Source organism: Notolepis coatsorum, assembly GCF_963971535.1.
Source record: "Notolepis coatsorum genome assembly, chromosome: 8".
In the NCBI taxonomy this organism is placed as follows: domain Eukaryota; kingdom Metazoa; phylum Chordata; class Actinopteri; order Aulopiformes; family Paralepididae; genus Notolepis; species Notolepis coatsorum.
The window spans coordinates 89,118,334-89,144,567 of NC_140172.1; the positions used below are offsets into that span (position 1 = coordinate 89,118,334).

The following is a 26,234-nucleotide window of genomic DNA, read 5'->3' on the forward strand; positions in this document are numbered from 1 at the left end:
CTAATACACAAACAAATATGGCTCAAGCATACGTTTTCGAATACAATCCAATCCACAAAGGGATGACACCAAAACAGGTACCCATGCCATACGATTTTGGGTATAGAGAAAACAAATAACCGGAAGAATAAGATTGCTCTCTCACTCCGTCTAACACACACACACACACACACACACACACACACACACACACACACACACACACACACACACACACACACACACACACACACACACACACACACACGGCGCTTGTACTAACGACGTTTCTTGGCGCAATAAACAGAGCTAAGACACCCCCCCAAACACACACAAGGAACATAATCATTAATTTGCAATACACACAAGTAGGTCTACATATATACAACGAAGCACAGAGCTAAGATAACGTTAGCTAAGCTAGCTTGCTCTCTCACTCCGTCTAACACACACACACACACACACACACACACACACGCACACACAGTGCTTGCACTAACGTTAGACTTTCTTGGCGTACACACACACGGAAGAGTACCGTAATACACAAACGGATGAATGAACGAGGTCCTACTGCTAATTAACTAATTATGACGTACTGTATGTACTTACTGATTCGATGCTTTCTTTCTGTCCCGAAGACTTGGTATAGGCTAGCTCCCTTCAACAGCCAGGAAATCAGCCAGCATTATCCTTCGTCTTTGCAAAAATCCAAAAAAAGAAATTGGCCCATTGCTTGTGGAGCACGATATCATTATCACCTTATGTTATGGATGGATCATCACCGTTTGTCCTCTTCCTCTTCATAATTAATAGTTCGCCATTGTAGGTGACTCCGAGTAGTTGGGAGAACATTCGGCGGGTCGCCGAAAACAAACATGGCCCATTGATGACGGATCACGACATCATCAGTGAATGAATGCAAGGACATATTCACTGCTTGGCAGTCAGGAACAGCACAACGTATCTTGCCCGTTTTGCTCATAACATTTTAAAATGCTAACCCAATGCTAACTCACTGTTAAACTTCAATTCCACGCATTTGCTTGCGTACTCCAATAAATAATGTCTGAGTGTGTTCACCTGCGGTGGCTGGCAGCTGGCACAAAACATAGAGGGGGCGGGCGTTATTATGCAGATGAGAAAACTTTTGACGTCAAAGGTACGCTAAATTTTAGATGACTCACTTGAGTGAGGGACAATATTGTGAGATGAGAATTGGAAGAATGCGCCAAAATGCAAACGCTTAAACTATATCTTAAATTATGGCTACCTATGGGTCTAATACATCCGTCGCTTATCAATGACTTGCTTGCAGTCAACATGTACGAAACGGATTGTTTTTTCATCAGTACATTTCCGTTTTATATCGTTTTGAGCGGAATACACAAAACACGTTGTAATTTTTCGCCTGATTTATGAATAGTTTTCAAATAAACGCTAGATTATCGATAGTATGTGACTCGACGTGACCAAACCCGACGTAATGCGTCGAGATGCAAGTGTCAGAAAAAACGAAAAAATGTCTTCCACTTCAAAAAATCGAAATCTTGTTTTTTTTACTGCTTTGAAATGTCATTAATGTGTTCCCTTATTTGCCCTTATTTGCAAACTTAAATACAACTTGTAAATGAGGTAATTATTGTTTATATAGATAGTTCGACAGTAATGACTCTCAATACTGTGGAAAGACTACAGAAGGGCATTTTACGCTGGGTGTGGCTGTCCGCGTGTGCTTCACAGGTACTTAACGAGGTGTTGAAACACACACGGACACACGCTCTCCTTTCTTAGCAGAGAGAAGAACAATGTTAATACACTTATCTAATGTTATAAGTTATAGCAACGTAACTTGTGACAAACGCAGTGTCTATATAAAAAAGATTAAAAAAATTTAAAAAGACCGTCATCAAAAAACGCGAGTCCGCGGGTGCGAATTTGATGAGCGAACGAATTTCGTTCGAGTGAATTTATTGCAACCTAATGGCATAAGAAGTAAATTCATTCAATAGGGAAACTCAAAGAAAATAACAAACAACTTATGTATTATCATTATCAGGTCAGGACGCGATGGTTGTTGTTGTTGTTTTCACTATACACTTCGGTGGACACTGTGCTGAAGACGAACGCGCGCTGGCAATTCATCACGGATTTCATGTTGCCGGATAAAACGGAACCAGAAAAAAACTCCGATTCTGGTTCAGAAGAAGAAGACAACGAAGACGAAGTTCTTCGGGCTATAATCACTGTCACTGACAGCAACGCTGAAGAGCCAGATGACCTAACGGATTTGCAGTTGAATCTGACGCTGAATCTGAACATTGAACATTGACTTTAGCATGTCTATTTTATCATGCCTATTTTTCTCGTGTTATTTTAAATGATAATAAAATCTTGAAACTTGATTTGTCTTGTTTATACCAGGGTCCCCCATTTTCCTTATAATACATTTACATTTAGTCATTTAGCTTTTAGACTTACAAGGTGTTAGTTTGGCTACATTTACCATTGACCGGCAAAACAACATTTGAAAAATAAATTAAATGGGAAAAGAGGAACCCCCCCCCCCCCCCCCAAAAAATGTAAAATAAAATAACAGCCAGAAACTATACACTGTTTGAAAAGGAGATGGAAGAAGCAAAGCTTATCTGTTTCCATCCCCCATCAATAACCAATTGCAATATTATATATACTTCAGCAAGTACAATACGACACGATTTTCAATACATATGATACAATACAATTTGCAAATACTTCAACTACACACAACACAATCACACATGCACACACACACACACACACACACACACACGCTGCTATCTGTTACTGCACAATGTTGTTTCTTCTTTTGATTCTATTATATGTACCACTGTATTGCACATTGTTGCGGGCAAGACCACCCGCATTTCATTGTATACCTGTATGCCGTGCCAATTAAAACTCTTGACTTGACTTGACTTGACACACACTATACTCTCATGTCACCCTTCAAATAATTCTCATACAATAAGTTGGGCTTCCGGGTATAATTTGTGAACACCATCTTTTTGAACTTGCTCTTTAATATATTTATAGATTGACTGGATTTGATCTCCTCCTCCAGATCACCAGGTCTTTTAATTTCAGGACTGAAACTTTTAAAAACAAAGAATTTGTATGTGCTTCTTAGCTCTCATTGGTTACAATCCTGATTGCTCTTTTTTGGAGCATAACCAAAGGAAGTAGGTTGGTTTCATAGGTATTTCCCCACACCTCAACACAATAATTCAGATAAGGACCAAAGCATTATATAAGATAAAAGAAGATTGTTGGTTCAGCCAATACCTTGACCTCCACATTACATGGCTTATGTGAGGCTTCCAACAAATTGACATAACAAAAGAGCCTGACGCAAGGTGTTAATGTACCCAGAGAGAGAGGGGGGCCATGGAATATAATGCATTCTGGGTAGGGTTGTAGTTGTTTAACACACAAGTGTGAAACTCTCCACAAAGTTTGAAGGCCATTAATCTCTGAATGCGTTTTGTGATATCACCATGATTCATAGGAAGTAGCTTGAAAAGTATCCCACCAAAATTTTCAAGTGATGGCTTATTTTGAAGGTATGAATCTGTACTTTCATAATATGTATTAAAAAAAAATTGACGTTGCCTCAACAAGTCCATCCTCCCCACGGCCAGTCACATATATGTCCTCATGCACGAAGAGAAGCGGGGTCTGAAAAATCGCTTCTCCGTACTTTGGTCGGCGCTAACGGCACACACACACACGCACGCTCCGATGGCGAAGATTCGTAACATAAAGGCCTTACCTCACATCTGATGTCATGCAAAAAGATTAATCCAATTTCTGATTGCCATTCCAAATATCGATTGCGTCCATTGATCCAACGGTATAGTCCAACACACATAATCCACGATGCTCCCAGTGGGGGGACTCAATGCAATAGTATCAAGCTGCATGCCCGAGAATTAAAACCTGGACCGGACTTATTTTTTTGATGCACAGTCCCAGCCAATCCAATGATGTGCAATACCATCCGGGAGACGATAGGCGGCGGTATTTGCCCTTTGCGAGCTCAGACCCATTCCCAATGATAACGTCAGGCGGGATGGATGAAAAATGAATGGATATCGCTAATAAAAGAAATAACGATTAAAACCCGACTATACTTGTGATTGGCACTGAATGGGATAACATTAATTTGATTTGATGTATTTGAAAGGGACAGATACAAATACATAGATAATGCCTGTATCGTAGTGTTTGTAGCCAAAGCTAATTTGCAACACCCGTCCCTTAAAGGGCTGACAAAACAATATAAAATAGGACATACAGTAAGTAAATAAAAAGGTAATAAAAGCAGTTAGTGTACAAAGTAGACATGCCCTTACTAACATTAGATACACAGATTAGATACACGGATACATACACCATTACATACATCTGGGATGACACTAGGGTGTGCACCAACACCTCCATATAGAGATACCTGTGCGCACCTCAGTTCAATCCCAGTATTAACAGTTTGAGTGCCAGCCATTAACATGGGAAACATGGTTAAATGCCAGGACCCACTTCAATGATAGCGCTCTAAACACATAATCTCTGTCTTAAATTATGGCTATGTGTCTATCTGCCTGTCGCTTATCAATGACTTGTTTGCAGTCAACATTGTCGAAACGGATTGTTTTTTAATCGGTTCATTTTCGTTTTATAGCATTTTGAAAAGCCCTCGTTTTTCAGGAAAATATATAGATTCCGTGATAAAAGGCATTTACTGGCATATTCTAGCATACAAAAAAACATTGACATTTTTCGGCCTATTTATGAATCGTTTTCAAATAAACGCTAGATTATCGATAGTATATGTGTACTTATGCACGCTATAGAGGCGGGCTGAAAATCGATTATCTCATTTCCTCATCAGCGATCACAGCCACACACACACACACAGTGGTGCAGTCGTAATATGGGAACTGGTTACACGCCACGTGCACGCGCGCTCCCGCTCCCGCGCACGCGCATACATGTTCCCTCAGTTGCGCACAGAACAGATGATTATTATGCATAACAATGGAGATCAAGCAGCCCCCCACCTTCTCGTAGGTTCCTATTATTATGCAAAGTCTAGGTGAGAAGTGCCGGCCGCCGGCCGGGTAGCTTTCTACAACGGCCGGGTACTTATCATTGCGCGCACTTCTGCCCTGAGTGACCTACTAATAACACGCCGTGTAACCGCGTGTGTGCACGACTGCACCCCTGCACACACACACGCATAGGGCAAACGCTGAGATATAGATGAAAACAGCTCTGATTATCCTAAGACTGGTAAAATAAATTCCTTACCTGAGATCAGATGTTATCCAAAAAGATTATTCCAATTCCTGATCGCCATTCCAAATATCGATCACGCTTATTGATTACAGTGTTGGGTCCTGTAAATACATAATCCAACCGTTTTCCGGGCCGGCGAGCACAATCGATCCTTCTGTTCGCTTGACGGAAAAGTAAAATGAGCAAACTGGCCACCCCCCCTCCATCAGTGTAAAGTAATGAGGTGCAGTACCACATGGAGAGACGATAGAGGCGGTATCTTCCCAATTGAGCCCAGAGAGACTCTGCAGCACTAACCCAAGGCTCGATTGATGAAATATGAATTCAAATCGCCAATAAAAAAAAAAAGACAAACAAACGCTATATAGCGTCGGGGGCACTCAACGGTCGGCATGAACTAACGACAAAACGCGTCCGTGGCACTCAATGTGTTAAGGCACACAGGATCAACACAGGAATATCATCTATGTACCATTCTATATCAGTAACAACAGAGAGTGAGAATAGCAGACTTATTCATTTTAGATATTTCTGCTAATGAAGTAAAGAGAGAGAAGCTGGAGTTGACCCAAAAAAGTTATCAAATGTGAGTGAAACGCATGACACTGTCAAGTCCTGTCTTTAGGCAGAATCATAAACAGTGGAAATAATGCAGAAGCGGTTTCGACAGCAGAGTTGCCACCTTCAGCTGTTCCATTCTCAGCACTTCCTCAAAAGTGTTCGACAGTGTTCCTAATCGTTTCCTAATGATATCGTGCTCCACAAGCAATGGGCCAGGGCAGTAGCAGTTTTTGGGCTACACGCTGTTGTTCAGGAGACTCAGCCGCGCTGAGATGAGACTTGCTTTACCGGCTTCTCTCCTCTCGTCTCTCCCTCTCACAGACATACACACACACTCGACGAACGGCAGCGCTTCTCTCCTCCCGTCTCTCACAGACGCACACACTCACCCAATTTACGTCACGTACACACCATAGCATGTGAGCGGGTGGATTTTGAAGTGAGCGCGGAGTGGGTTTTAAAATGGGTCAGAGTGACTCCGGAGCGAGAGCTGTCATCCGCTCCGAGCCGCTCAGTGCACACGATCACGGGTACTACACACAGTGGTTTAAACTGATGTAATATACATGTAGTACAATGCCAAAGCAATAGGTGGCGATGTAGTTCAAACATGAAGGCCATTTTCAACCAATCAGAAGGGTGAATAGCACTGCACAAGACCGTAGCAGACTACAAAGAGTGACACGTTCAGCCGAACGCACAATTTGAGGGGGGCTTCCCACCCTCCAGAACATTTACAACAAGCGGTGCAAGGGGAAGGCTAAGAGAATTATTAAGGACTCGAGCCACCCGAACAACTGCCTCTTTGAACTGCTGCGGTCAGGCAAGCGATACCGGAGTCTTAAGGCGAGCACAGAAAGACTCAGAAGAAGCTTCTATCCCCAGGCCATCAGGCTGCTAAACGAACAATAAACACTATGCAACAACCATCAAATGCACACAGCACACACACCCACACGCACACACTCACTCAAACAAACAACACACTGCAGCACCCACTCTCCACACTTTAGATCACACAAACACACTTTACACTTTATATTTATTGATAAAGGATTTGCACTACAACTCGTACACCTACTGTGAATTGTACCTAAATTGCACCTCGTCCCATTTCTGCCTTGCACTATATAGTATTGTATATTAGTACACTGCACAGTATTGTATATTGTATGGTAACTACGTCTATTCTGCATCGAACATTGTACATATGTCTAAACTGAACACTGTGACCTCATTTTTTTTACTTCTAATTTTACTATGTTATTTTATTTCATACTTATCTTGTCTTGCACAGTCTCTGGAGCGTAACAGTAAGAAGCATTTTGTATAAAAGTATTATGTACTTCTGTATGACAAATATTAAAGAAACTTGAACTTGAACTTGAACTTGAACGCGTCACTACACATCCTGCTCAGTCAAAACAGAAACCCGCCATCTTTAAATTACCTCGCGACTATTTAGCAACATAGCATTTATTTTCAGCAAGAAACAAAGTGCAATAAAAAAAGGATACATTCACTGTGTGTTCTGCCTCATTTGTTGATGAAACAAAACCAACATCAACACAATGTACCACCAAGAGCGGAGAGTTTAGTCCCACAAAAAAACACTAGTAGAATGAATGGATGAAAACGTTATTTAACAGATTGCAGAATGGGTACAATACGGCTCAATACAAACAATTGTTAAGGGGGTGCAGACTGTTGTAGTTTGGTCAAATAAAGCTAATTTACATCATGCTCCAAAAAATCTGATTTCCCCGTAATTTTTTTCTGCTGAGGGGGCTGGAGCGCGGAGCGCTTGATGCGCAAATGAAGGTGAGCGCTGAGCGAGAGCGTAGACCGGCATGGGGGGGGGGGGGGGACAACACGAGCGAATGAGAGCGGAACTAAGCCGTCCAGAGCGAAGAGCAGATTTCTCGGCCGCTCCGCGCCGTTCACATGCTCTGGTACACGCACGCACACACACACACGCAGAGATCGAGTGGGTGTGTGTGCGCTTTGAAAAGGTTTCTCCATCCTAGCGTATCTGCCAGTGCAGGTGGGTGACTATCAGTCAAAGCGCATTGCAAGTATGGGCGGAGCCCAGCCAAAAACAGCTTGTACTTTGGAAGGGGAGAAAGTGGTACACCAAAGTACTTGATTAAAAATACAAAACAATGAATTGTATTGAAAAAACCCTTACAGATGTGTTCCATAGACTCACAGGAATTATGTAAAATTGCCCAAATAGTGAACAATAGGGGACCTTTAATGAATTTAGTTAGTTAATTAAAATGAATTATTAGTTAATTTCCATCTCTGCTTTCCTCCCACACTCTCTATAGCACCAGCACCCTTGTCCAAAGCGTCCTCGCTCTGTGAAGATCTACGAGGCTCACATCGGCATAGCTTCTCCAGAGGAAGAGATCGCCACCTACAACAACTTCACCCTCAATGTTCTGCCACGCATCAAGGACCTGGGTGAGTGTGTCTGTGTGACTGGGGAAAGGGAGGGGCGCTAACTTGTACATAAGTGTTTATACAATCTTTACATGTAGGGATGGACTGCTACCACTATTTCGTCCAGTATCGGCCGATACAGAGTATCTATCTATCTATCTATCTATCTATCTATCTATCTATCTATCTATCTATCTATCTATCTATCTATCTATCTATCTATCTATCTATCTATCTATCTATCTATCTATCTATCCCTTTCATACTCTTACACAGAGCTGTCTCTGCACCTGTATGTCACAGCCTCCAAAAACAACATTCTTACCAAATGGGGACATCCACTACCAAATTATTTTGAAAGAAAATGTCTCTATAACATTGAATTGAGTGTATACAAACACATCCCTAATTACCAAACATTAATCTTGTATGATTTTAATTTTTAATCATTTTTGAGATATGCAATGATGTAGTTATCAGAAAAGTAAATGGACTATAGTATGTTCTACGTAAGAAAACATTACCTTTATGACTGTGTTCATTGTCATTTCCATGGACAGAGTGAATAAACAAGGCTGCACAGATGCCATGAAATAAAATTATTTAACTAATCTGCAGTTATTATTTATAAAGGTATGGGGGGAACAATGATAATGTAGTATGTATTCAATATGTTAATAGGAGTAAAGGAAATAATAGGAGTAAAGGTATCATGGGTTCAGTGGCGTCGCATGGGTAAAATAACAGAGGATGCCAAAAAAAGATATTATAATTCTTTTTTTTTATTAATATATATTTTTTTAATAACTTTTTCATATTTAAGCCAAATAATATATATAATATACTTCTCCCTCCCTCGCTCTCTCTCTCCCTCTCTTTCTGAATATTACACACACACAACACAAATATATATACACACACACACACACACACAGTGGTTGCCTGCAGGAGGTCTGGTTTGATTATGAATCAGAGAGAGAGAGAGAGAGAGAGAGAGAGAGAGAGAGAGAGAGAGAGAGAGAGAGAGAGAGAGAGAGAGAGAGAGAGAGAGAGAGAGAGAGAGAGAGAGAGAGAGAGAGAGAGAGAGAGAGAGAGAGAGAGAGAGAGAGAGAGAGAGAGAGAGAGAGAGAGAGAGAGAGAGAGAGATCATTTAGGTTCTAGGTTGAAATTAATGAATGGCCGTTTCTCAGCGTCTTGCAAGATATTGCTGACATGGCAGAACATACATGTATACAATAGCCTGTGGCTCGGCCCATCAAACACAAGCAGACCAGTACAGTATGACTCGGCGAGTCGGCGCCGCCCCATCAACACAATAACACAGTATGATATGACATGGCAGAATATACAGTATAGCTCCACACACACACACACACACACACACACACACACACACACACACACGCACACACACACACACACAGCGGCATCACTTATGAAAAGTTATTAGGTTATTAGGTACTCACCATTGTTGCAGCTGACACGCCTTGGTCCAAATTAAGTAAAGTAAAGAAACTCGTCGACAAAGTTCTCCAAGTCCTGTGGGTATTCTCCTACACTTTTCTGCAGCTGAGCGAATTTCAGGTCTCCTCAATGAATTAATCCGAGAGAGGAATCCGAATTTCAATCAATCAAATAATGCTGTTTGTTTAGACATTAAGACTCACATAACGTTAGCTAGTTATCTCCGGGGTTCCCTACAGCCTAAACGTATTGTTGTTTTGATTCGAACGTGGCGTGTATATTTTCCCCAACGCAGTTTGACCGAGGCGATGACGTCGTCACGTTTAGCTTTTAATGTGATTTGATTGGTCAATCGGTGGAAACGTTCTGGACTGGCCCGCCTCCAGAGCGGCAAATTTGAAGACGCTAGACTACTTTGCTCTCAGACGGCCCCATGTTATGGCGTAGGAACCCCTTTATTAAGCTCGAATCTTATTGGCTAATAATTGGTTGTGGAGTCTACAACCATGAACCACAATGTGGACGCTAGAAAAAGACACATCCCCCCTCCCCTAGCTCTGTTCTCTATTCTGCCTGAGCTGCAGTGAGCACAGAGTGACTGCCAGCCTGCCTCAGTGAGTCTGACAGTGTTAGAGAGAGTGAGAAGGAGAAGAGGGAGAAAATTCAAAAAAAATATTATAACACAGAGATGAAAAATAAAGATTTTTTTTATTATTATTGTAAACTATATAAAAAATATTATTATTTGTATTTTTATTTTTTATTTTTTATTTTTATTTTTTACTGTTCATATTTTTCTGGGGAAGCCTGGCTTCCCTTGGCTTCCAGGAATATTCGCCACTGCGGATGGGTTAGTTTAATTCCTGTCTGGGCAGAGATGTCTGACAGTGAAGGTAGGAGACTGGGAAGGGAGAGACCAGCTCCTCAGTGACTTCCTGACATGCCTTTGCAGTAACCATGACAACAGCTGCCATGAAGGCATCTTGACAATTCAGTGTTGGAAGTTGAGTTTGAAAAATGCAAGAGTGGACAGTTTCACAAAGGTTTGGGCTCTGGAGAGTAAGGCATCAGGGCATTAAATATTAATATACGCATGACCCACCCTCCCTGATAATCATTGGTATAGTTGATTCATTTAGATTACCCTGCTAGGGGGAATCTGGTGTGTGTGTGTGCGTGTGCATGCATGTGTGTGTGCATGTGTGTGTGCCTGTGTGAACCAAGGTTATTATATTATTATTATACAAAATTATATTATACATTGCTTTCTGGGTAAATGAGTCATTATACATTACAAGATAAATGGTTCAGGTTTATTTGAAGCCCCATAGCTCAGAAAAGAGTTGTGTTATAAGCATGATTCATAAGACATACCGTACTTTTCGCACTATAAGCCGCACCTGACTATAAGCCGCAGCAGCTAAATTGAATGATGTGTACATATATAAGCCGCACTGGACTATAAGCCGCAGGTGTTTTAATGTTTAATTACCATATGTAATTAGCATTGGGACACAATACTGTAAGACAAATAACAAGAATTAACTCATTTACAAGTTGTATTAAGTTTAGCAAATAAGGGAACAGATAAATAACATTTCAATGCAGTCAAAAAAGCAATATTTAGATTTTTACATTTTCGGGTTTGGTCACATCGAGTCACATATAAGCCGCACCGTTATATAAGCCGCAGGGTCGAAAAATGGAAGTAACTGGATGTTTAACATGGATGTATAATATGTTGTTTCCTCTGACCTCTGTTTCTAGGATATACCTGCATCCAGCTGATGGCCATCATGGAACATGCCTACTACGCCAGCTTTGGCTACCAAGTCACCAGCTTCTATGCTGCATCCAGGTAACACGTGCACGTATGACAATATAGAATATACAACAAGTACTGTACAAGCGTGACCGGTGTAAATTGTTCTGCGTTGTGTTTCAATGATGGAAGGGACAGCCAGGACTCCGCTTTGTAGAACACAATTTCTGTCTTTCTGTACAAGCAAACAAAAGACACACAGGTTTGGAATCAGCAACAGGTGCTCTAAGGCGCGCAACAGTTGTCTTTTTGTCTCATGAACATGACAAGAGAGAGCTAACGTTATATATCAGAAGTAAACGGTGCATCCCCACCATGTGAGTATGCACCCACCCGTATGATCAAGCGCATTACAATTATACATTCTAAAACCCCTAACCCTGAGTAAAATAAAAAAAAACAGTAGCAGCCCAAACATACCTGTAAAAGCAAACAAAGACACACAGGTTTCCGAATCAGCAACAGTGCTCTCAGGCCGTGCAACAGTTGCCTGTAATGTAAAACATGCACTCAGATAGGGTGCTAGCGAATGATGGCTATCTCAAAATATATTGATGATACACATTAGAATGAATCGACCAGTAATGACATCAACATATTTACAAACAATGTATAGAATAGAATAGAATAGAATAGAATAGAAATACTTTTATTATCCCGTGGGAAATTAGACACTGCAAATCGCTCAACATTTAAACATTTAGACAGGACAGGTCACAAATTAGAATAATAACACAAATCAAATCAAGTTGCCTAGGATAAGAGTAGAGTAAAATAAAATAGGATAAAATTAAATGAAATAAAATATACAGAAATAAATACAGTAAGAATATACTGAGCATACTGAGCATGGGGTAAACAATTTGGTCAATATAATTATAATTTAAATCTAACTAAATGAAATATGAAATATATATTCCAGTATTCAGTGTAACTAGGTGCAGTATGCTTTAGGTAGTGTATTGTCCTCCTTGGGTTCCAATAAGACTTAGATCAATGTCTGGCAGCCGTCGCTGCCCCCCTGTTGTGGAGCCTGGAGGCCGCTAGTCGCGTCCTCCTGCCACTATTGAGCTGCCGCTCTGTGCTCTGTGATGCAGTGAGGCACAGTGATGCATTATATAGTCTGATGGCTGTTGGAATGAAGGACTTCCTGTGCCGTTCAGTGCTGCATTTGGGTAGTGTGAGCCTAGCACTGAACATGCTCCTCCTGTCAGCCAAGTCTGTGTATAGTGGATGGGTGGGGTTTTCCCTGATGGCCTGGAGCTTAGCGAGGCTCCTCCTCTCCGCCACCCTCGCTAGAGAGTCCAGCTCAACCCCAACCACGCTGCTGGCCTTCCTGACCAGCTTATCCAGCCTGGTTGTGTCCACTGCTCTCAGTCCGCTGCCCCAGCAGGTCACAGTGTACAAGAAGGCGCCCGCCACCACCGACTCATAGAACATCCTCAACATCCTTGTACAGACATTGAAGGATCTCAGCCTTCTGAGGAAGTAGAGTCGGCTCTGGCCCTTCTTGTATAGTGCTTCTGCATGTTTTGACCCGTTCAGTTTGTTGTCGATGTGCACACCGAGGTATTTGTACACCTCAACCATGTCCACATCAACTCCCCTGATGGAAACGGGGGTCACGGGTGCACTCCTCCTCCTCCCCAGCTCCACAACCAGTTCCTTGGTCTTCGCCACATTTAGCTGCAGGTGGTTTTTGTTGCACCATGTGACAAAGTCCGCTACCAGTTCCCGGTATTCCCTCTCGTCACCGTCCTTTATACATCCCACTATCGCAGAGTCATCAGAAAACTTCTGAAGGTGGCATGACTCTGACCGATAGTGGAAGTCATTGGTGTAGACAGTGAAGAGGAAGGGAGAGAGGACTGTCCCCTGCGGATGAATCGGATACACGGTAAAAGGGGCGGTTAATACAGTAAATTTACTAAAAAGAGCGCAAGCTCAGAAATGCGTACCTTTTTATCATGAACATGACGAGAGAGGGGGAATGCTTTGGGGACGGGGACGATGCCATTATGTGACCTGGCACTAGGGTTGGGCACAGAGAACCGGTTCTAATAGGAACCGGTTCCTAACTTCCGGTTCTGGTTTTTTACTTGGTTAATTAATACCCTAGTTACAGTACAGCAACCAAATTAAACTGTATCAAGTCAACTGACAATGTGAATAGTATGAACCAAATTAAAGATTTTTCCAAAAAAATTTAAATCTCCTGCGAAATAAGCTGTGACCTGTTTTGACCTGCACCTCAAAGAATCGAGAATCGTTTAGAACAGGAATCGAAATGGAGAATCGGAATCGGAACCGGAACCGTTCCAAACGATGCCCAACCCTACCCGGCACAGTCTCACCCGTCTTGTCAAGGAGCTCACGATTCCTCAGAAAACCCCAAAATGTCGCAAAATTCTGAAATAGGTTGAAATGGAGATATTGGGAATTTTGAGTGCTTTGAAATGTTCTCTATATGTCTCCTTATTTGCAAAACTGATTACGACTTGTAAATGTGTTAATTATTGTTAGATTGTCCGACAGTATTATTTTCCTTGCTTGTGAAAAGACTACAATTGCATCTGAGGGGAGTGGCCACTGGCTAAGTACTCTCTGTCTCGGGTGGAGAGGAGACGCACAGAAATGAGAGGAGGAGACGCATCAAAATCCATTCCGAAACCACGGGCCCAGTATTTTGTTGGCGGTGTGAAAATATGCCAAGAAACATTAGTATCTTTGGAACCGTTTGTGTTCAATTGTATCTGAATCGGGAGATTATCTTCTCTCCATCACAATTGAAATCGCACAAAAGCTGTCTGGCAGTCGCATTGATAGATAGATAGATAGATAGATAGATAGATAGATAGATAGATAGATAGATAGATAGATAGATAGATAGATGGATAGATAGATAGATAGATAGATAGATAGATAGATAGATAGATAGATAGATAGATAGATAGATAGATAGATAGATAGATAGATAGATAGATAGATAGATAGATACTTTATTAATCCCCTTGGGGAAATTCAGTGACATACACATACAGCTCATAGTCTCATTAAACAATCATTTCACAATCATTACATGTTTACAGTAATAATGGTACAACATAAATTCAAACAGGCATGTACATTTGTTGACACATGTCGACTACAGTATGTCTGAGACAGCGTATGTATAGTCTGCTGCAGCCAGCCGAGTGAACTTATACTGAGTGAATAATCTACTCAGTACACACTCCGCAAGTCTGTAAGCGTGTGCATAACGGAGTATAGAGAGAAGGCTCTATATAGCAGAGGTCCCCAGACATCGGGTCAGGGACGGTACCTGGCCGTGGATCATTTGGTCCCGGGCCCGCAAAGAAAGAATAAAGTTGTTTAAAAGGAAATGTCCACTCCCCTACACACTATGACCCCATTCCCATACCCAACGAGTAGCATCCTGAACAAAGTGGACATGTATGTAAGTGTAGTGTGTGGTGTATAGGGATGTGGTGTAATTATAAATGCAAGGCATATATTCCACTTGTTACACAAGCTTCAACCATGTTGTGGAATATTTTAAATTAGCCAAACAGTGAAACTGTAGAAATTCAGATGAGTCAAATTGTATAAAAATAGAACATAGTAGGGCGGCTGGGTGGCGCAGCGGACATTGCGCTCATCACCAACGCAAGAGACACCGGGTTCAAATCCGGCTGTCGGTGTTGCCTCCGGCTTGGGCCGGCCGTTATACTAACTCAATTGGCAGAGTTAGCGGGGTGGGAAGTCGAATGGTGGTAGTCTGGTCGTTGTGAACAGCGACTCCTACAGGTCGGTTTTGGGGCGCCTGCACAGCAAAGTCAGGAAAAATGGCGGGGGCAGTGTGAGCCTCCTACACGTTACTCCTCGCCAAATGAGAGTCCGCGCTGGCAGGTGAAAAGATGTGACAGGCTGCCTCCACATGTATCGGAGGGGACATGTGATGCAAGGCTTCTATCCTCCCTACAACCGGCCAGTGGGGGGCATATGCAAGCAATGATCAGGACAGGGGAGGGAGAATTGGCACGAGAGGGAATTTGGGATGGAGAGAAAAATCACAGAAAAAGGATGAGAAAAAGTAGTTACATAGTTTATTATCTGTTTCCATGGCCATAGAAAGAATATGATCAGTTTACAATCAGAGTCACACAAGCGTCTGACCAGAAAGTGACAAAGAGCTTCTGGTCAGACTTAATATATATGCATAATTGGCATGACGTATTAACACATTCACCGCCAATCACGTTGTACGACGGGTTTCAAGGTCATGCGAATTCCGCCAATCCACGGCGTACGACGTTATTGAGATCATATTTAATTTTTTCGCCATGGTATTCATAATTCCCTCACCCAGCCTTGGCTGAGACAGTTGGACTTGGCACAGCCGTTCAACGCTTCAATACCGCCGCCTGGTGGATGATCGGGCGAATTACTACCGGAAATGGATCTCTGGTGATCTCGGTGCATCTGGGAATTCCGTCCGGCAGTCACATATTGTTGCGGGACTCTAGACACACATCCGTGTATATGGATCGCTGCCATAACTCAATAATCGATATGATTTGGGCGTTTATTGCGCCATACAAACCGGAAATGGATCTAGTCGATCGACATCAAATAAGTGGGATCTTTTTCCTCCAGTCTCATCAGCAAACGGTAAGAGGACAGTAATGTTACTTTCAGCTTGATGGTTTATTCTTTTCAATGCAAACCACTCTGATCAATATATGTCACCCATACTACATAAAGCATTTACTGACTATCACGGAATTATAAACGCCCCCCCCCCCCCCCTTTCATCCACGCATGATGAGTCATAACGTTTAGGATCGTATTCAGTTGGATTTTTTTATATAGCGTGTATCGCGAATAAACTGCAATCGATAATCTATATTATGCGTTTAGGCCTATAACTAGCGTTCTAGGAATGACTGCAGAAAACGATAAAAACATACTTATATTCTAGACGGTATTTTCATATGAATATATGAATGAAAAAGTATAACGTTCCTACATCTTGGCCATAGTAATGTCAATTTAGCAATACAATTTAAAAAGTTATAGCCCTGCATAGAAGGTGAACATCTCCATAGGCTTAGACTGGTGGCAGTGATCATACATTGATGGATATAAGCGTGGCAGTTAATGTGTTAATAACAGATCTGACAAGAAAGGTAAACAAAAATGCCCTAGTCAGAAAATGAAAACAAAAGATGGGTTTATTAGGGCCTTTGTTATGTATTTTCTGATTACAACCATTAACCCCCTAAAGCCGGGTGTCACGTCATGCTTTTACAAAACATGATATATATATCAAGAACCGTTTGAGAGAGAGAGAGGGAGAGATGTGGGAGTGAAAAAGAGGGAGAGTTGAAGGCCTGTTTTTGGGCTTCGAACTTCGCCAGGGTTTTTCGAATGGACATTCGAACCATCGTTTTTAATTATGCAAAAGATTTGTTCCTAAATCATTTTTCTGGTTCAGTACTGTTGAGCCTTGACTTTAGGCACATAGCAGACATTTACGCATATAACGTAGCGCATATGTTCATATTGCTGCGGTTATTAAGAGTAGTAGTAGTACCGGGGCGGTTAGGTGGTCGAGCGGAGATTGCGTTCGTCACCAGCCCCGGAGCTGTGAGCTTGGTTCGCCTGTTCGAATCCAGCTCACAGCTCCGGGGTTGTCACCAGCTTGGCTGGCCGTCTGCACTGATACAATTGGCTGTATCAGAGGGTGGGAGAAGCTGGCGGGGTGGGTCCGGGTCGTTGTAAACAGCGACTCCTACAGTTCGGTCGGGGCGCCTGCTAAGCGCGGATTGGACGTGAGGGGGATAGTGTGGTCCTCCCACACGCTACGCCCTCTCAATGAGAATCCGCGCTGCCAGGTGAAAAGAAGCGGTGATTGGCTGGACGTGTGTCGGAGGAAGCACGTGGTAGCCTCCACTCTCCCAAATGATCTGACTGTGGGGGGTAAAGCGCAGCGACCAGGAAGGGACTGGGAATTGGCATACGACTAACATTGGGATGGGAGAAAATCGGAGGAAAATGGAGGAAAAAAAAAAAAAAAAAAAAAAAAAAAGAGTAGTAGTACCTACTTACTGTTCACGGGAGGCTAAAATAACGTTTGTATGATCATCCATTTTGTAATGATGGCCGACGGCTCCTGCTATCTTAACGTTAGCCAGCTAAACGTGCATAGCTTAATTAATGCGCATAACATACCTGTGTAACGTTAAGTAACTTGTGTTCCGCTGGGAAGGTTCTAGTCTAGATGGAAACATAGGTCCACCTGCATGGTCTGGATTCTTTTTCTGTCACCTATTTTTTCTTAATCCTTGAAGTGTCTATTTTAAGATTTTAACAGGTAACAGGTTGAAATAATGTCCCATGGGGTTTATTTTTAACCCTTTATTACACCTATCCTGAACAAAGAAAAAGAAGAAGAAGAAAACAGCATAACTTTTGAAGTTAACAACATATAGAGACAAATTAAAACATTTCCCCAAACAATATTGACCCAAGGAATTCAGTATAATTGTTATTTTATTGAATTTTTTTAAGATTCATTTTTTTGCGTTTATCGCTTTTCATGGTCAGACATGACCGACAGATGAGGAGAGGATAAACGGGAGAAGAGGCGGGGAAGACATGCGACAAATGGAAGTCACCGGGAGTGGGAAGCGTACCCGGGACCAAGGCCAGATTAAGACTTCAGAGGCCCCTGGGCCAGATTCTTGTGGAGGCCCCCCCACACACACATACACGTGCACGCACGCACAGTGGCGTTTTTATATGTCACTTTAAAAAATATATAGAATATTTAGAAGTGGTGAGCTCTGAGGGCCAAGCTAAAAGGACTTTGATCACCCCTGCCCACTTTGACAACCTAGGATGGCTTAGAGTAGACGACAGAGTACAGCAACTTGCAATGGGCCTGGTCTACAAGATACAAGGTACAAGGTACCCATGTACATGTCAAAATACTTCCCAAAGGTCAGTGAATACCACGATCACAACACCAGAGGGAGCTCCACAAATCATGTTAAACCCAGATTCGGCTCAAACAAGGGACTAAACACGTTTTGCAATTATGCCACATCAATGTGGAACGCCCTACCCAAAGCTGTAAAGGAATGTGAATCACTACCCACTAGGGATGGGAATCGAAAACCGGTTCCCGTTGGGAACCGGTTCCTAATTGGCCGATGCCTGGAACCGTGTGGCTCCTGTGACTTTCGATTCCCTTATCGCTGCCAGGTTTTTCCTACAGTTGCGCGCGTTAGCATGTAGCCATGGCAGACTCTATTTGATTCCTTAAGGGCTCGAAATTGCCTGGCTTTTGGTCATATGCTCCCGAAATGCTCCCGCTGTTTGGCTACTTCTATGTGCAGTGAAAACTACTTGAATGCTTTAGAACATGGTCATTGATTTAGTTTAGGGTGAGCTAAAATTAGCCGCGGAGCTATCGCTAGCTAACGTGAGCTAACGCTATTTAATCAAGCTCACAAAGAGAGATAAACAGCTGACAGCGGATAGTACAGGTACAAATACAATAAAACAGCGGGTGGGGACTGTTGTGTAAACATTGTACTCTTTAGTTCACATATAATAAGAGCCGGATTGTTTATTTACTAAGTCTCTACTCTGAGTCCGTCAGACAGGAAGTACCATGGTGCAACATACAAATGTGTCCGTGTAGCAACACAAGCCAATACCTACAGGACAGGGGCCCGGGGAGGGAGCTCTGTGTGTCTGTGTGTGTGTGTGAGACAGAAGTCAAGAGGAATAACGACTGTTATTCAATAGATTAAATTAGTTTAAGAATAAAAAAATAAATACATTTTAAGAGAATCTCAAATACATTATTTTATTTAAGTGTAGGCTATAGTTAATGTTTTATTTTTTGTATTTTTCTGACATGGTAAATGGCTGCTTTTTTATATAGCGCTTTTATCCAAAGCGCTTTACAATTTGTTCCTTACATTTTACCCAATCACTCACACATTCTCACAACTACACTTTATATTTATTGATAAAGGATTTGCACTACAACTCGTACACCTACTGTGAATTGTACCTAAATTGCACCTCGTCCCATTTCTCCATTTCTGCCTTGCACTATATAGTATTATATATTAGTACACTGCACAGTATTGTATATTGTATGGTAACTATGTCTATTCTGCATCGAACATTGTACATATGTCTAAACTGAACACTGTGACCTCATTTTTTTACTTCTAATTTTACTATGTTATTTTATTTCATACTTATCTTGTCTTGCACAGTCTCTGGAGCGCAACAGTAAGAAGCATTTTGTATAAAAGTATTCTGTACTTCTGTATGACAACTATTAAAGAAACTTGAAACTTGAAACAACGACGGCGCAGGCAACCATGCAAGGTGCCAACCTGCTCATCGGGAGCAGTTAGGGGTTAAGTGTCTTGCTCAAGGACACATCGACACGCTGCCCGGGAGGAGCGGGAATCGAACCGGGAACCTCCGGATTGCCAGACGACTGCTCTACCTCCCGAGCCACTGTCGCCCCTGACATGGGGGCTCAACAATAAATGACAATCAGAAATGTCAAGTTGCATGTTGTTATTCTAACCAGCTTAGTTCTGTTGCATTTCCAATTTATTTATTTAAATTATAAATTGATCAGGTATCGATAAGAGAATCGATAAAGAATCGAATCGATAAGCAGAATCGATAATGGAATCGTATCGATAAAATCCTATCAATTCCCATCCCTACTACCCACTTTCAAAAACACTCTCAAAGAACACCTACGGGAGACTGCAATTCGAAACTAGCCCCTGTAAATGTCCTAACACAACCCCCTCCAATGTACAGTAAATGACCAAGTGTGGTTTTGTCAATATTCCAATGTACAGTTTTGCTTGTACAGTGTCACCCACCCACCCACCCCTCCCACCCATCGAACCACCTCCAATGTACAGTCCCCCCACCCCCCCAACCCCACCCCACCTACCCAACCTCCTCCAATGTACAGTTTCTACGTCAAATGTATATACTCTCTTTTCTGGACTCTTTTCGTATTACAAACAGTACTGTATTTGCAAATCTGGTATGTCATAAATGTATAGATGTAGCAGTATGTCATATATGTTATGATGAATTGAAAATGGGGGACCCTGATGTAAACAAGACGAAAGTCTTTCTCTGGTCTGCATCCCCTTTACAATTATTGAGCTGTACTGTACTGTACTGTACCCATTCTACAATCTGTTAATAAAGTTTTCAATCAATCAATTAAGAAACACATCATGTTGGAGACAAGAATATAATATTAGAATAGTAAGCTTACTTTTACGTGAATGTCAATTTAAATTATAATTAGGGAAGGGAGGGGGTTGAATGTGTTTTTGTCCTGTGTTACTGTCTGAATGAATGAATTAATGAAAATTGTATTTAACAGATTGCAGAATGGGTACAAATAATACAGTACGGCTCAATACACACAATCGCTTTTATTGATCCAACGCTGCATACTGGACATATGTATTCCACGCTGTTCTGAGGGTCCACAATGAATCCGATCGGCTCGGGTTACATGCCTGAGAAGTAAAATGTGGATTCCGGATTTTTCTCATCCATTTTCATTGAGTCCATTCCAAAAGGGTGCATTACCATCTGAGAGACGATAGGGGGCGGTTTTTTCACATCTGAGCTCCTGATGGGGCTGCTTTACCAACGGGAGACTCGGTTGATGAAATATGAATTCAGATCGCTAATAAAAAAATAACACGCTAATTGTCGTGGTGGGCATTCAGGCGTCGAGCTGATAACACGTGTTATCATGTGGTGGGCATTGAAAGTGTTAATAAGGAGGCAGATTATGCAAAACATAAAGTGGATGAGGAGGATGGAGAGTACCAGTGTGATGAGGATGGAGATTGGAGGGATAGACTTTGACGATCTCTTTGATGATGATGATTAGTAGTTTAGATTTTAATGTTGTGCCAACAGAGAAGATGTACTGTAATAGTACTTTGTTTGAACCTTAACAAAACATATTTCACTGGATTTCAAATTGTATAGGAAAATGTGTTAATTTGTCTATGTAGGACGAATTAGTCTTTTCACATTAGTCTTCCACTTTTGGCCTTGTTTACACAAAATCTACAATATTTAGGGCATAATAGCATGATACAATGGTAAAGTACAATGGTACTTTATTAACATTGTATTTCCAATATTAACCTCAAATTGATCTCACCTGTTGGACTACATTTGAGTAAAGTGGGAAAATAGAGATGTGATCTAAACATTTTCAGCTTTTTTTGCATTTTCTTGTCCTGAAATATAATCAAGATGGGTTTGAATCTTAAAAATAACTATTCTACTGAATTCCTTGGTCCAATATTATTTGGGGAAATGTTAAAATGTTCTCTATATGTTAACTTCAAAAGTTATGCGGTTTTCTTTTTCTTCTTTTTCAGGTTTTCGTTCAGGATAGGTGTAATAAAGGGTTAAAAATAAACCCCATGGGACATTATTTCAACCTGTTAAAATCTTAAAGGGGACATGCATTATAAATGGCTTTTTTCTGTGTTTAGCATGGTTTTATAGTAATAGGGGTTAGTATCAATGGGTCTGTGTCTCTAATTACCATATTGACTCATCAGTCTAGCCTCGAGTTCACGAGATCCTCCCTCAACTAAGCTGTTCTGATTTGACAGTTTTGCTGACGTTAATATATCACTGATTTGCATAACTAACGCCCCGCCCCCTCTATGGTTGACAGCGACAGCAGAGCGAGTGGAAAATCTTCACTTCCTCAAACACAGCGAGGCAGATAGTGTAACCCGACACTTCCTCAAACGAGAAAGTGCTCGACTGCGACTCTGCGAGGGAGAGAGAGGGAGAGATAGAGAGGGGGACCCATCTTCTCTCACACGCAGTGTTTGTTTACACAGTGCTCCGTGCCTCTGTGTGTCCCTCTCTCTTTCTCTCTCTCTCTCTCTCTCCCTCTCTCCCTCGCAGTCGAGCACCAGCATATCACTGTAATATCTTTGCGCATGCTCCCACGCGCACGCCCATATTCCGATCCGTACAATAATAATCACAGGGGTATATATTGTCATTTGAAACAAGTTACCAATGCATTGTCCCGTGGGATTATGCCCCCCCCGCGGCTAAATTAATTAGTATCCCCCTCAGTCTCTCTCTATCTCTCTCTGTGCCAGTCGCAGACTGTGTGGATGACTGTCACTCAAAGTGCTTATGGGCGGAGCCAGGCCAACACGGGCTGAAATCCAAATTGAGAAAAATTTGGCTTTTGAGTACTTGATTAGAAATATAAAACAATGCATTTTTTTTAATAAAAGCTTACAGATGTGTTCAATAGACTCACAGGAATTGTGTAAAGTTGCCCAAATAGTGCATACACTTGTTAGCGTGTCTGTGTTTGCGCGTGACTTTCAAATGATTGTAAACACAACAGAGTAGGCTACTGTGATATTCTGATATATATATATCACATTCATTCTGATATATATTTTCCTTAAAAAAAAGAAATTATAATAAATAAAAGAAAATTATACAACGGCATGCAAATTTCTCGATTCTGATTGGCTGAAACAGTCAACTTACACGTGGGTATTTTTCATAACCCAACGCTCTTGGTCCCAGGACCCGCCCATAACCGCCTTACTATCAATCCGCCGTTCGTGATTTTAGGGATGAAAGCAAGATGGCGGACAAGCCGGACAGGAAACATTACGAAAGGATAATGGTGATAGGGTCATAAAGACTAAATGAAAAACGATTCTGTCACGGCGAATGTCTTAGTTGCTTAAACAATGTTGGATGATGTAATTGATGGGTCATGAGTCATTGTGGAACAAAATAAAAATTGCGCAAATTGATTGATTGATTGATTAATTGCTAAATTTATTAAATTTTTTACCTACTTTCTATAGAAGCAGCCTTGTTTTGTTGTTGGTTAAGGTTAGAGTTTGTCTTTAGAGCAGGGCAATAGACCACCAGCCCTGATTCCAAACTCTAACCTTAACCAACTTCGAAAGAGGGCCTAAACTTAACCAGTTGGAAACAGCTAATTGTATTACTGTCCGCCTTGTTTACAACTGGTTAAGTTTAGGCCCTCTTTCGAAGTTGGTTAAGGTTAGAGTTTGTCTTTAGAGCAGGGCAATAGACCACCAGCCCTGATTCCAAACTCTAACCTTAACCAACTTCGAAAGGGGGCCTAAACTTAATCAGTTGGAAACAGCTAATTTTATTACTGTCCGCCTTGTTTACAACTGGTTAAGTTTAGGCCCTCTTTCGAAGTTGGTTAAGGTTAGAGTTTGTCTTTAGAGCAGGGCGATAGACCACCAGCCCTGATTCCAAACTCTAACCATAACCAACTTCGAAAGAGGGCCTAAACTTAACCAGTTGGAAACAGCTAATTTTATTACTGTCCGCCTTGTTTACAACTGGTTAAGTTTAGGCCCTCTTTCGAAGTTGGTTAAGGTTAGAGTTTGTCTTTAGAGCAGGGCAATAGACCACCAGCCCTGATTCCAAATTCTAACCTTAACCAACTTCGAAAGAGGGCCTAAACTTAACCAGTTGGAAACAGCTAATTTTATTACTGTCCGCCTTGTTTACAACTGGTTAAGTTTAGGCCCTCTTTCGAAGTTGGTTAAGGTTAGAGTTTGTCTTTAGAGCAGGGCGATAGACCACCAGCCCTGATTCCAAACTCTAACCTTAACACTTTCTTTGCCACGTGTATGTACATCATTATACCATCCTCTGCCAGCTCTATTTGTCTATGGAGAAGTTCCCCTTCTTTGCAGGGCTATAACTTTTTAAATTGTATTGCTAAATTGACATTACTATGGCCCATTCAACGTCAATTATCTATCGTTCAAGATGTAGGAACGTTATACTTTTTCATTCACATATTCATACTAAAATACGGTCTAAAGTATAAATATGTTTTTATCGTTTTCTGCAGCATTCTGCAGAACGTGATTTATAGCCCTAAATGCATTATATTGATGATCAAATACAGTTTGATAGCGATCGGCGCGAGATAAAAAACTTCAAATGGACGTGCTTCTAGAAGTTACTACTTATCATCTGATGTTGACCGGATGGGGGGGGGGTTGTTTATAATTCCGTGGCCAACGTTAGATGATTCATCTAGTGTGGGTGATATGATCATTAGAGCAGTTTGTATCGAACACGGTAAAAAAAAACGCTATAACTTACCCCAGTCTCCTCGGGCTGTTGGGCGATGAGCGTGGAGCAAAAATATTCCTATTATGGGATGTTGAAATATGCGATCCATCTCCAGGTTGTATAATAGTATATACGTCCAAATCATGTTGTTTATCGAGTTATTGGTAACGGATCGCCCAACCCATTGTTTCGCGCTCGAGTCCCGGGACCTATAGCGAGTGATCGGACCGAATTTGGATGAGCACCAGTTTCCGTTTCCGGTTTGGGCGATCCGCCGATCGGCCACCAGATGGTGCTCTTGAACCGTTGGAGAGTTGAGAGGGGATCAACAGTAGATCTCAAGTCTCCGCGGGAGAAATATGATTGCGATCACAGATTTTTGAAATATTGATCTCAATGACGTGTTACGGCGTCATTGGCGATTAAAGTGTTAACCAACTTCGAAAGAGGGCCTAAACTTAACCAGTTGGAAACAAGGCGGTCAGTAATACAATTTTCAATCAATCAATCAATTCAATAACCCACGCTCACTTAAAACAGCGCACCTCCCAGCTGCTTCTATAGAAAGTAGGTTTTAAAAAAAATTATAATAATAATAATCTTATAGGGCAGGGGTCAGCAACCTTTTTGACATGGAGTGCCTGTTTTAAATATAGTTGTAACTAGTGTGCCTCAACAATATTCCATGCATCGTCCATGCAATTTTTTTTCTCATAATCAGGTATTTTTAATGATAATTTTTACATTATTACATCATTATTGTTATTGTTATTATTAACAATATTATTATGATGGTTGTATCAACCCTAAATCTGAGTTGGGGGGTGGGGGGGGGGGGGGATGCAATGCAGACAAACAGCTGCATACAGTGCGACCATTTCACTCACCTTTGCCCATTCATTTTTGGACACATCACACACTATCGGTGTGTGTACTGTACGTGTGCTGTCATAGCTCTACCTACAGGCCTAATGGAGAACACCAGGAGAACACCAGGATGTGAATGGAGGGTGAATGTGAGGTATATCGTGTAAATAAGTTTTGATTGATTGCAAGACTACACTGTAAAAAAAATAATAATAATGAGTTACCAGAACTTAAAAATATTGAGTTCAGTTACTGTGCATTAAGGTTTTCAGTTTTCAACCCATAATAAGTTAACAGAAAAATAAGTACACAACCACATTATTTCAACCTAATAAAACTATGTTTATTGTCATTGTTTTAAGAACACAAGTTGACTTGGTAATACTCACATTGAGTAAAAAAAATTGCTTTTAACATGTGCAATGTTCAATGAAATAGAAAAATAAATAATAAAATGTGTTTATTAATCCCACTGGTCACAATGGTGACCGTAATAATGTTTTTGTTATAAGGCTCTGCAAATGTTACTGAATGATGT

General features: G+C 41.4%; 1 protein-coding gene across 1 annotated transcript in view; it reads left to right on the forward strand.

Moving 5' to 3' along the window:
* The window catches only part of LOC311232987 (1,4-alpha-glucan-branching enzyme-like), a 576,273-nt gene that overhangs the window by 271,900 nt on the left and 278,139 nt on the right, over positions 1 to 26,234 (forward strand). The window contains 2 exon segments of the mRNA XM_084319835.1: positions 8,208 to 8,343; positions 11,554 to 11,644. Coding sequence (XP_084175961.1) covers positions 8,208 to 8,343; positions 11,554 to 11,644 — 227 coding nt within the window.